This window comes from Venturia canescens, chromosome 2 (genome assembly GCF_019457755.1).
Source record: "Venturia canescens isolate UGA chromosome 2, ASM1945775v1, whole genome shotgun sequence".
Taxonomy (NCBI): Eukaryota; Metazoa; Arthropoda; class Insecta; order Hymenoptera; family Ichneumonidae; genus Venturia; species Venturia canescens.
The window spans coordinates 6,313,204-6,326,852 of NC_057422.1; the positions used below are offsets into that span (position 1 = coordinate 6,313,204).

The window sequence follows — 13,649 nt, forward strand, 5'->3', positions numbered from 1 at the left end:
AGGATTTTTAACGGTTGAGCGACTGATAAATCGCCTTAATGAGAAACAGCAGCGAAAGAAAAAAGAAACAATGCGAGAGGAGTAAAAAAAAGTAGTAGCGTGTTGAATATGCGGAGGGTCGTTCTCGTTTTTTAATTTTTAAGTGGTTTTCTGAATCCCTCCATTTCGTTTGGGCGTTTGCCGGTATATGAAACGATGGAAGGCTTGAGTACGAGTGTGCAACACGAGACGGGAGATGGTACTCACAACGTGCAACCGGTGTTTTTTTTCTCTCCTCCTACCTCCTACTCTCTTGTTCGCATCGTATTCGTTCGAATATATACAGCACGAGCAGTGGTCTGGCTGTTCTCGGTTGCTACAGCCTGGCCTAGACCGCGCGATGTTTACACTGTAGTCACGGTGACGGGCGACGGGCCCCATGTGTTCAGTCGGTTGTCCGTCGCGCGCCGAACAGGTCATGTGTACGAGTGTACACAGCTCGTCTTTGCTTCAAAGTTTTATTCCGAACGTTTCAAAATATTTTTATCATATACTTTTTAATCGTGTATGATAACCAAATTTCTTTGACTCAATTGAATTTCGTTAAGGATTCAAAAGTTTTGAGTCTCAAATTTAAAAACATTGTGATCGTTTTAACGAATGGGATGGTCGTAGACGTGATCGATGAGGCTTCGACTCGTTGGATCGTACGTCGTCGTCTCTGCTAAGATCGTGCGGTCATAAACAAACGCGGTGTGACATTGCTATTTTGTTGTTTTTCTAAACGATTTATTGTACGATAAATCGAGATTTTGTTATGTATTGTGAAACGGAGTGTTTCGCGAAAAAGTAGACGGGACACGGGTTGGAAAAGAGTTTTCTTTTCGTGATGTGCATCGGTATTAGTCCGTATAGGAGTGCTATTATTTCGACGAACGACCAATGTTTATCAGAAAGTTTCGCAATTTCGGACGTAAATTCGCAAGTGCGCAGGTGATTTAATGCTAACGAAATAGACGTGAAGTTTTATGCAGTATCTCGTGCGAAAAAGCGCGCGAGTGAAGCACCGATAAACTGCGTCGTTGTTATGAGCCCGGCTTTTTGGTCAAAGGAGCGAAGAAACGAGGATGTCGTCTGGTTCTCTTTGATACGTGATTTACCCAGTAATCGCGATCGTCCATTCGATAAAAATTGTGAAAACTCGGTGGCACCGGACGATTCCCGAGTGCCGGTGGTTGGCCCCGGTACAAACACCGCCGCCACCGCCACCATTATCGTTACGGCAAACCCCAAAATGCCACGGGGTTTGCCAACGAGACGTGGCCTTCAAGTCTTCGCTCTTGTGTTGGCAACCGCTTATGCCACTATTCTCCTTTATCAGGCAGTCGCACCACGACAGGTAATTCCAATAATATTGATATTTCCTCCGCTCAAATTGCAGCAGTCGGCGTCCCCCCTTCTCTTTTGTTCAACAGACATTTTGCTCTTTCGTTGTGTCCAATGATTTCGTCGATGTATCATAACAATCTTGAATACTCTTCGTAAATCTTTTTTTACACGATTCCCCATTATTTTTTCGACCTTTTCTCGAATGTAAAAAACGCTTTTATCGATTGATTGTAAAGTGTTGCACTTCTGATCCTACGAAATAACAATCTCGACACAACTCTCAGGAATCGCTAGAAAAAATGTTTATTTCAAATTCCCTTTCAATATTGAGCGTTAAATTATAAATCCGCACACAATGTTTTACTTGTTAATATACGATAAAGCTCGGGTACGTGGGGAATAAAAACAAAGAAAGTTCAAGAGAAGCAGCGGCAGCGGCTCGATGCCAAGTATTGAGAAAAAAACGAGCGCGATCCCTGGCGTCCTCTTACATACGCAAATACGCCGGTATCATGACGTCATAGAGTTTTTGAAGCGTCCTGACCGGCGTTTGAATAAAATATCTGAACATCGTTGCCTATTTTTTTTCCGATTTTCCACTCTCTATTGGCCTTTCTTACAAGCACACTCAGTTCGTACGAGAATAAATTGGTTGGGAAATTACAGCCCGTACAAACGACCAAAGTATACACGCATGAACATTCCACGAACAATATTTTCCTTCACCTTATTCACCTTGTCCCCTCATATTCTGTACCACAGGGTAATTGCCACGTGCAAATTTTTCTTTCTCCTTATTACCGATGCCTTACCACATGCCGTCCCCGTTGTCAGTTCCGAGAGAGGAACGAGTTATTAACTCGCCCGTCTCTCTACACTTGTGTTACGTTATAGTTCCACCGTCGATTACACCTCGAATGCGAGTCCTACAACGTCACTCCCCCACCTCCGCTATCTCACAAACCTTAATAACAATGCCGAGAAATTTAGTGGCCAACATTCGTGGAAAAAAAACTCTTCACTGTCAGTTATTAATCATTTTCGATGACAATAACATGGCGTCGGTGACGTGACTAGTGGGAACAGCAATCGCAACGAATCTGGAGTCACAGTAGCGACTCGGAGCCGTCTTCGAGTAACACTTGAACGAGTTTTCACGACGCTGAAGTTTGCGGGGGTCCAACGAATAAAGAAAACATTTGTCATTCACTAATTTATTATTTCACGAAATCATTGGCGTAGATTGAAAAACTGCAAATTGCAAATTCGGTAGGAAACAATATTGGAAAACTACCGAAATTGTTGGAGAGTTTTTTGAAATCGTTTCGTTGAACTGCAACGTTCGAAACTTCAAAACGTCATCGAGTTTAAGGTCACTCCTTTACTGCATGCTAGTCAAATGAGTGCTAAATTTTCAAAACGCTTTTAGACCAAGTTCAACGTACCGATTAAACTTATTGTTAGTAGATATGTATTCGAGCATATTTTATTAACGCGAAAAGATATTTAAGGTAGTTGAGGCATTAGAATGAAAATGATGTCACCGCTTTTAAACCGATTGCATCTTATAAAGTGAAGTATAAAAAAAAAAATCAGTTAAATTTTCAGACAGTTTAGGAGCGTCGTTGCTGAGAAAAATCAATAACAATTTGGGTCAAATAACATGTAATCTTATGGAAGTCAAGACACATTCAGTGATATCTCCGTTAAAAATGATGCTAAAAATATGAAATTTTTTGGGCAACATGAGCAAGGCTTGCTGAATAATGTCAATTTTTTTCAGATTTATTAGGAGATTTTCTGAGATTATATTAATAATAATCTGTTTCCCGTGCAGTTTTTTGAGGCTAGGATCGTCACTGTTCGTGTTTTCGACTGAGCTTTCACCAGTTTTTCGTCTTTTTTTCCCCAACTTTTCTTTAAAGTGTATGCAACATTGCCAAACTGTAAACTGGCCTAACTTTTGAAAGGAACAGGTCATTACTTTTGGGTAAAAAAAATGACTGTACAGCCTCAACTTCCTTAATGTATAACTGGATGGATAGCTCGACCAAAAATTATATCTGATTCGAATTTCCGTACTTCCTGATGCAATAAAAATCTGAAAAAATTCAACAACATTTGGAAAGCTATGAACAACAATTATCAATAATAATATTGCCCAAAAGTTAATAACAAATTGTTTAAACAATTCACTATTCAATAATTTTGCGGTGACCCATTGTTTTTTTTTAACGAATCAAATGTGTGTATTTTTCCGAATGCTCATGAATTTTTTCAGAATTTTCGTGGATTTTTGAAATTTCTTGAAAAAATTTTGAAAAAAATTTTTAAAAATTTGAATTTTGGACATGTTTCAGAAGACATATTTACCATCAGTTTTGAAAAGTCTCAAGGTTACTGGATAAAAAATGTACAAATAGAGCCACTTAAAAAATTTAAAAAAGGGAATTTCATAAATCCACGAAAATTCTGAAAAAAATCATGAGCATTCAGAAAAATGTGCACGTTCGATTCGTAAAAAAAAAAAACAAGGGTTTACTGTAAAATGGTTAAAAAATTATTTATTCAAACAATTTATTAATAACTTTTGGGCAATATTATTATTGATAATTGTAGTTCATAACTTTCCAAATGTTGCTGAATTTTTCAGATTTTTATTGCATCACGAAGTACGGAAATTACGATCAGGTACAATTTATCGGCTGGGCTATCCATCCAGTAATACCTTAAAATGATAATTTTGCAAAACTATCAACTGATACATGCAAATTTCTATAATGACACATTTTCACAGCTATTTTTCAAAGAATCATCTGTATTTTTTGACCGATTTTATTGCACCAGCTCTCATTTTGTTCTCCTCAACTGATCCTCTACGAATTCACCACGTAGATTTTCCTTTAAACTCATTCCTTCAGAAATTATGAATGAAAAAGTTTTTTCACTTAATGAACAATTAGCTGCAACAGTGAAACGATCGAGTTAAAAAAACAACTAAGTTTGTTGGGGTTTAACGAAATGGAGGAAAGAAACATTTTTAATTAAACAATTTTTTATTTCACGAAGTATCAGTGCAGGTTGAAAAACTACGAATTGCAAATTCGACAGGAAACGAAATTGGAGAATTACTGGAATTTTTGGAGAATTTTTTTTTAGATCATTTCGTTGGACTCCAACGTAGCAAACTTCAGCCTCATCTACATGAGACTTGTTGCAATAAAATAGATGAAAAAACGCAGATAATTCTTTGAAAAATACCAGTGAAAATGTGTCAGCGTGGAAATTGCATTTATCAGCTGATGGTTTTGGAAAACTAGCGTTTTTTATATTTTTACATCAAGATATGCTGCAACACAAATCCCCTAACAATACATTTAATCGGTACGTTAAACTTGGTCTAAAAGCGTTTTGAAAATTTAGCACTCATTTGACTAGCATGCAGTGCAGGAGTTACCTTAAGTAACTTCAAAGTGAGGAGCGCGTTTGAGACAATTTGTAAAAGTATTCGATCATTTCTCCGTGGTATCTCGATACTCTTTTTACTTTCATCTATAGTTGACATTCTTTTTATTGTTCATAAAAAAATGCTCATTTTTAAGTTCCATATTTTATTGGTTTTTAGTTTATGAGAATTGACGACGCTGAAGTTTCCAACGTTGGAGTTCAACGAAATGAACGAAAAAAACGTATTTAATTCACCAATTTTTTATTTCACGAATCGTTGGTGCAGTTTGAAAAACTACGAATCGCAAATTTGGCAGGGAACAAAATAGGAGAATTACTGGAATTATTTAAGAGTTTTTTTCGATCATTTCGTTGGGCTCCAACGTTGGAAACTTCAGCGTCATGAGAATTGTGGGTGTGGAAGTTTCATTTTTCCAATATTTTTCTCCATTGCTAACGATGCTTGTGAGATGTCAAAAAAATGTTTGAAAGAACGTCAAAAAATTGGTGTTGACGAATTTACAGTGGCCGGAGAACAGCGTTGTGGATGGGAGTAGCGCGAGCGTTGTGATCGAGGTTCCAGCGGCTCAGGGGACCATTGTGAGCGAGGAACTCGCTCTTACTCCCCCTGTCGCGACCGCGACCATGGTACCCTTTTCGACCGATCTCGACGACGTCTTCGTCAGTGTCAAGACCACGAGGCACTATCACCATTCTCGTCTTCCGGCAATCATAGAAACATGGTTTCAATTCGCCAAAGATCAGGTACGTGAAAAGCCCATTTTGGAATATTTTTTTGAACTTTTTATCAGTTGAATGTTTTTCCCCATGCTGATTTTGCCGGATTGCAGCTTTTTTCATTGCAGCTAACGAAAAAGTGGAGAAAAATTGTTCGCCGCGTACTCGGTGGATTTATAAAAACGTGAGCAGCGTGCGCAGACCATCGAAAAGGAAGAATCGAACAATGCAAAGATTGAGCACGATTACTTGGAGTGACTCGGTTGTTGAAGTGGCGATGGCAAACCTCTAATTTATTCCTCGGATGCTCTCTTTTGTATTACACTCTCGATAATACGACTTTCGCCCCCCTGGACCAAAATAATTGGCCAATTGAGAGCACTTTTTTCGCCGCCGTATGTTTGTGGTTTCGGCTAGCTACGCTTTTTCCCCTCGTCTTACGCGATCATCAAACTCCCATCCTGCCTTTGTTTTCATTCCTTTTTTTTTTCCAATTTTCGCCTCGTCCAAATTCCCCTAATTGACGATTATTCTCATACGATGCCCAATTTCCACTAATCTCTCCCGATCCCAACAATCGCGAAAATTGCGTTTTATTGCACTCTCCAATTCGATTAACCAACGTTTTTGTTTTTAATCCTTCCACCGATTCGCTGATTCTTATATATTTTCCCTCCAGCCGCGTTTGTGTCGAAATTTTTTGATGATCGAGCGCTTCGCCATGATAATGAGATTGAGTTACCCCTCTCGAGCCTGTAACAGTACACGAGTATCGTACGATAAAGGAAAAATATTTCTATACGACAGAGCGATTGAATTTCCCAGTGTTACGAACGGCGGTCATTCTTACGCGATCCTTTTTCAAATATCTTCGTCGGTCTTCAATTGTGCCTGCGGTTCAATATTTACTTTCGCAGATTTGCATTCGCTCCGATGAGGAATATTTTGTAGATTCGCTTTGTGAGTTCTTCCAGTTTTTCCAATTTTTTTTAGTGCCCTCGAGTCCCACTTCGTGTTCGATGGAATCGGTAGAGTTTGGCGGAGCGTATTTTTTCTGCCTTCGGCGCAGTAATCGTCCAATTAGACTCGTTAGGAAAATTAGTTCAGCCGTTAAGTGTTATTCTACCAGAATTCCTTGAGTTTCGTGATGAAAGAAAAATAGCTGGTCTCTATCGCACCAGGAGAAAAGGGCACCGAATCCCTGGCAACGGGGAGAATCGAGGGGATTGAATTACGCGACTGAAACGTGCTTAATCCGAGAACGAGACAATTCGCATCATCATGGAAGTATTTCTTTCTTTCTCCCTGCCTCTCTCTCTCGCTGCGCGAGGCCCTATTGACGTGGACGCGACGAAGAGGACATCAGCGACGATTAAATACAATAATTTTAATGTAATACGAGACGGGCTCGCGTCAATGTGCTCTCACATGCTTGCGTCACTCCCCAGTCGTGGCTTCTCTCTCGTTGCCAACTCTCCGAATTTGCTTGCCCATTTTTATGCCAACTGCATAAGCGCCGTTTTCCTCCCTAAACAAGCCCCGAGAGAATTAGTTCTGTTCGTTTTAATGCTCGTAGTGGGAATACATATGTGGGCCACTCGACGCTTAATCGACGACTGATTCGCTTGGAAAGCTTCAAAATTCCGGAGGACGAAAAGACTCGAAAATTCGGGAGGTCGCAAGATTTTAGAGAATATTTTTGGAAAAATGGGAAATGCTAATCACCTTTGAATACCATGATTTTTCAGCGCTTATTTTCTAACGTCAAACGTTGCCAAGAACGAAAAAGTGAATATTTCAATTTGCACTCTCGCCACCTCATTGAAATGTAACGCTAACGATCTTCTCTCTGCTTATTTGTGTTACAGACGTGGTTTTTCACGGACAGGGAGGACCCGTATTTTCAAAATCAAACGAGTAAGTATCACGGAGTTGAAGATGAAAAAATGCACTTTAGAGTCGCAATTGAAAGTGAAAAATGGCCAGGTGGTTGCGAATCGAGGGGCAGGACCGGAAGCCCATATTAGGAATCAACGCGGAGGCGTCGCCTAGCGAATCGAGTGGGCCAGAGCGGCCATACTTGCTGCAAATAGTAATAGAAAACAGCAGGCAGCGACTGGGAGCAAGCAGTTGAATATTTGACCACCAAAGGTCAGGGTGCCAATTGGTGGTTCGCAGTAGCACAGGATCCGACTTGGTGACTTGTACAGCGACCTATTGTAAGGGGAAATAATTTAAAGTGAGGCATCCGCGCGAGGGCGGCGATCGATGCTGATATTTTCATCGAATCTCCAGCCTTTTATGGCCCCATATTTTCAAAATAATCCTCAGAAGATTCCGCAATACGTCAGCGTCGAGGGCGAGCTTGAGGAGGGAGAGAAAAAAATTCGAGGGGGCTCGATTGCTTCAGTTTTCAAAAACGAGCGAAGCTCGTAAAGATTCGATAAAAAGCATCGAGAGAGAAGTCTGGAAGGAAGTGAAAGTGCTCCTGTAAATCGTGGGTCGAAGGCGCACGCGAGCCCTCGGGCACCGTCCGACCTTTGACTCGATCACGCGCTTTGATCCCTCTGCACCGGTTCACCTCCTTCCTCGAGCTCCGACGCGTGCTGCAGGTAGACAGAAGAAAGAGACGAAATGAATTAAAGTGTTGCCGTCTACGCGACGAGTTAGGTGATTCTCGCTACGTCAACAGTCGTGTGGATTTCGACTCGTCGTCCGACGGTTGATCCACTCGAAATAATATCACTGAGACGCCATGATTTTTCTCTGAGTGACAATTTATTGGTTACAGTCGAGCTTGTTTTCTGTGATGTCATCAGAATTTTTTTACTGCAGTTTTCATTTATGCATAAAGCATTGATTTCCTTGTAATATTGTTTCTAAATGGCTCAGAATTAAATTAATCTCGATTTAGGTTCACCACGTTTATCTTTTTTTCCGAATTTTTTAATTTCGGGCTCGGGATTCTCAATGATAAATCTCACTGAAAAAATTACGAATAGCAGGAAAACGAAGGAGCGTAGATAAAGACACTCGATGAAGCTTTATAGTCGATGCAACCATCGAATATCAAACACGATTTAATCGATCAGGGCTTCGTGGCTTTTACGTAGTTTGTATGGCAACCTTGAAGCGTTGCACGACACACGAGACTTAACTTCTTAATTAATCAGTGGTTGTTTTCTCCATAGATGGCCACATGATCAACACCAAGTGCTCGTCCTCTCACAACAGACGTGCCCTGTGCTGCAAAATGTCCGTCGAGTTCGACAGGTTCCTCGAGAGCGGTAGAAAGTGAGTTATTACACGGTTATTCATTTAGCATGATTTCTTTAATGCTCATCTCATTAAGTCCTGCATTCATGTCCTCAACGAGATCAAATTATTCACTTGCTCGATAAGGATTGTCCTAGCAGTGCTACGAATCATTGTTCCCTGCATCACGATTATGCACAATTATTCAATATTTTATGAGCCCAACGACAAATGAAGTTTCGAATTCCAATGCTCACGTGATATGAGCGGATCCAGTGCTGCTGCCCTGATTTGTCTCGTGCGTTTCAGTGGTCCAGAGCGTAGAATTTATTGACGAAACTTATTTTACTATTTTATTCTCGCTTAAGGGGGTCACTCCGCGTGGCAGCTGAATTTTTTGGGGCGAGGAATAAAAACGTAGACTTTTAAAGTTAAAAATTCTATTACCGAGTTGAAATGTCAATAAATAAACCCTTCAAATTTCAAATTCTGTTTTTATTCCTCGCCGGAAAAAAATCGGTAAAAAATCCGATAAAATCCGGCTGCCACACGGGGTGACCCCCTCAAATTTGAATGCTTTTCTGACACACGATCTTAGCCGAATACCTGAAGGAAATTTCGAACTCGTGGCTTTGGATTTTGACATTTGTTCGTAGTCGAGCCACTGGCAGTGAAATGATGGAAAAATTATTTTGGGAGACGAGAAACGAGGACGATAAATCCCTCCTGATTCGCATACGTGCTTTCCTCTTCACACCCAGTTGACTCGCAATGTTTTATGTGCAGCATGCTCGACGGGGGGGATGAAAGTTATCAGTTCTTTTTGCATTCGCATAATCTGGTTCTGGAATGCTGTAAGGTTTAGCGAAATACAGTCGGAGTTTGCCTTTCGAATATTTCAATTTGTCGTTTTTTCTTCTCAGTGAATTCTCTTGAAGGAGTTTAACGACGGCGGGAGGTGGAACGGAAGAGTCAGCTAATTACGACACTATTCGTTCCAAGACAGCTTTCGTACGTTTCAAACATCTCTTTTAAACTTTTCCGAATCGATACTCCACTGTGCAACGTCCAGTTTGTCGCCTCCTTCGCTGGCTATAGCTATACATGCACAAACTCAGGGAAGAAGCTACAGTAGCAAGAGCAGCAGGTGTACCTCGAGCAGCCGCGCTTGAGCGCTTCTACGTGACGCGAATTCGTTGATTTCTCGGTTCTTGGAAGCTTCGCGAACCGTACAATTCAATTCCAGCCCCTCCCTCCGCCTCTGTCCGATTCGCCGGGATCTCTGCGTCATGAAAATCTTTCTCGAAAATTTTATATTCCATTGCTAAAAGTACGTTCATCGCACTTTTAATGAGGATTCGAGCTGTCCTTTTCAAAGTATTGAAAAAAAGTTATTTATCGAACGTAAAATGGTAAAAAGTTAGAGGAAATGCCAAAAAAGGAAATTTTCAAATGCCATGTTTTGAAAAGTATACGAGACAGCAAAAACTCTGGAGGGAAGCCTCACAATATCTCAAAACGAAGCCGCGTGTGGAGCATCTGACGATCAAAACAATGGTGAATTCCGGACATTTTTCTCCGCAGCATTGAATCAAGATCTCTTTGGTTGGTAACCGGCCATTTCAGTTGAATTTTTTTTTCCATTTGTTCCATTTTCCTTGTACGCATTCGCGTGATTTTTTTACAGCAAGAGTCTCACTTCCCCGATCATCGGTTCATCTCGCTGTGCAATTCTGTCCAGTTTCAATGGTCGACGATAATGTAATTTTTTAAAAAACTTGTGCCGACGAAATCGACGACTGTGAGGTTGAAACAACGGAGAACAATTCTCCTCGTATAAAGAGATAGACGATCATAATAATAAAAGTAATAATTTGCAGTGATATCAATCACACTTCCGTTGCTTTTACGTAATGAATCGGTAACAAAGAAGTTATCACGATCCTACACGCGAGCGATCATTAAGAAGTGATTTATCGATCGAAATGGCACAAAAGGGTGATGGCATTGTTGAAAAATTCAAAAAAATTACAGTTTGCATTAAAATTTCAGATAGAAAGGAATCATTCGTGTAAATAAAGTTAGTCGGGAGAGAATAAATTTCGAGAGGTCGTTCAAAGACTTTTCATTGAGAGGGCCGCGTTTCCAAGTGTATAAAATTTCAAATCATGTTGTGGTGTCACATACTTTTATATTTTTCAACATACTTTATTTTTACACTGCATCACGTGTAACGGGGTCTCGGCGACTTAATCAAAACTTTCTGTTGGGCCAAAGATCAATTTGGAGTCACTGAATGGTGGTTAAATATTTCTGCTGGAATTCCTTATGCTTCCAAATATTAAATTTCCGTCCTGTCTTCTTCGTTACTTTTTTGATATAGCATTTCTTTTCATGAATATCGAAGCCGATGGATTAAAAAAACCCTGTTTTTAGATAGCTGCAACTATTTCCTGTGCGAATAAAATTGCTTGAAATATCCAGAAAATATGCTCAATATAATTGTCAAGCAGCATAAGCTCCGAAGGTTTTTCAATGCTCGTATTTCTCAAATTTTTTTTGACACGTGCAAACTTCAAAGTCTTCAACGGCCATGAAACTTCTTTATTCAGACTTCAAATTTGAAGGATCGTCGTTTTTATAACCTACTTTCTTAGAAAATATCGGCAGCCAAATCGCTGACCCAAGCCCGCAGGCTGCGCTCGAGAAGTGGTGGATCTGGGCATGTATACAGATATGTGTATATAGGAGTGGCATGGACCAATTGAGAAGCAGCACATATTACTTATTTTATTCCAGGCTATATACGTAAGCGTCCTCTCTGTTCCTCGCACGCCTTGGTCAGCAACAGAGAGGGGCTTAAGGTGGTTCGCGTGAGTGCGAGTGCTTGTTGCTATTTGCAGATCCTCTGTGCGGATTTGTGGGGTGCTCTCTTCTGCTCTCGCAGCCTCTCTCTTCCATTTTTTTGCCCTCTTATGTGCAACGGCTAAACTGGTTTCCACCTGATACCAGGCTTGCGATCGGATGACGCCTATACGTCGTTTCAATGCGTTCCTTCACTACTTCTCTCTCGGCCCTCGTCCTTTTTATTTCCTTCTCATTTTCTTCATCTTATATTCTGAGGTATTTTGTCGCGCAGCGATTCTTCCGAGCTGCGTTTACTATTTACCGTGGCTATCAATTCCCCGCTCTTATCTCGCCTCGTTAGTGCGCTATCGGGCATGATTTTTGCGAACTTCTCTGCTCAGCTGGCAGAGCAAAGTTCAATATTATTTCGTTGAATGCATAAACCATTGATTTCTTGCCTCGAGGTCGTCTCCTTAACAGAGTTTTCTCACTTTTTCTCTCCTTCCCCCTTCGGTTTACCTGCCTCCATGTAACAATCTTTTACAAAAATTCCACTCCCCCTCTGCGAACATTTGCAACCGATAACATGCATAAGTACGTGTTAAGGTGACAGTTTAATGGTCGCGGCACTTTGAAATAATCGTCGGTTAAAATTCTAGTCGACGATACGAATATTTCGAGACTCCTCGTCACGATTATCCATTTTTCATTGTGATTGCACAAGGAATTATAAAATTAAGGCTCCACTTTGTTCGACATCGAGTTTGTAGCGCCGTGTAAGAAGTCGAAGAAAAAATATTTCTCACAAAGCAGTCGATTCACTGAGGAAATAATTTTTCGACATTTTTGTGCGTCCATGCCTCAGAGGGTTGTGAAATTCAAATGAAACAAGCAGAGCGTTCTTCCTGTTGGGAGAATATTTTTGTATCTTCTCTACTGAAACTACTGAATAAGGGATTTTGAAAAACCCACGAGAGGATATAAGACACTTTTCATACTGTGAAATAAGCCTTTTGCAGATTCAATACTCGCTATCGTTTATGAATTGAGTGAAGAGAGAAAATGGCGAATCATTTGTGAACCCCCATAGACGATTATCGATGCGATGGAATCCTGGAAATACGTCGTGTGCTGGGAATCATCAAAGCTGCAATTCCCCGGAGATCGTTGCGAAGGCGTATCTAAAATATCGATATGCAAGAGTATGAAATACGAAAGCAAAACATGTCGAATACAGCGGGACTAAGCTAAGGCTCAGTCGTTTTAAGCTCTCTACGTAAGAAAGAGTATCGACAAGGATCATTGGCTTCGAAACAAGTGAAGTTACAAACCCACAGCACGTATACAGCTGCGGAGGAGCTTCGCTTATATTGTTCAGAGATGAGTGAGCGAGTTATTCGAGTTATACGAGCTTATTTGCAATGCATTTTCGAAGTGTTATCGTTGAAGAAGGAACGGTAAAAAGGAGGCAAGAAGAGTCGTTACATTATCATAATATTCACGGTGGTGTCTCATAAGTTGGGCTTCGTATTTAAATAGTGAAAATAGAACGTCATCTCCTGGAGATGCAAGTTTTTATGGGTTTCTCTCTCGAAGCAGATCGGTGATGATGGAATATTATTTAATTATGGTTACGTCGATCGGTAACGGAGAAAAGTGCGCGAGGAGCGCTTCGGTTTACGATTATGTCAATATCCATTAATTCTGAAAAATGCAAATTTTTTTGCCACCAACTTTGTGAGGATTTTAATTTCAGTTTTAATGCAACTTGACAGAGTTGATGCAACTTGATATCCAATGATATCATGAAAAACAGATTGGAGAGAAAAAATGTTGAAGCTTTTGAGGCCTTAGGCCACTCTAGAGGCCGAAAAAAATAGGCTTTTTGGGAATTTTTTTTCAGAAATACTACAAATTAAATCGAGATAACAGAAACGTGATTTTATTATTCATATCAGTGACTGCTTACAATAATTTTTTTGAAACGATTTAAC

General features: G+C 40.4%; 1 protein-coding gene across 2 annotated transcripts in view; it reads left to right on the plus strand.

Annotated features, from left to right (window-relative positions):
* Positions 1–342: 342 nt before the first annotated feature.
* The window catches only part of fng (Fringe glycosyltransferase), a 56,247-nt gene continuing 42,940 nt past the window's right edge, over positions 343–13,649 (plus strand). For both annotated transcript variants that reach the window (XM_043413479.1, XM_043413480.1), the window contains exons 1-4: positions 343–1,378; positions 5,341–5,580; positions 7,422–7,470; positions 8,745–8,847. In XM_043413479.1, the coding sequence (XP_043269414.1) occupies positions 1,067–1,378; positions 5,341–5,580; positions 7,422–7,470; positions 8,745–8,847 (704 nt within the window). In that variant the 5' untranslated portion in view covers positions 343–1,066. The remainder of the gene's footprint in view (positions 1,379–5,340; positions 5,581–7,421; positions 7,471–8,744; positions 8,848–13,649) is intronic.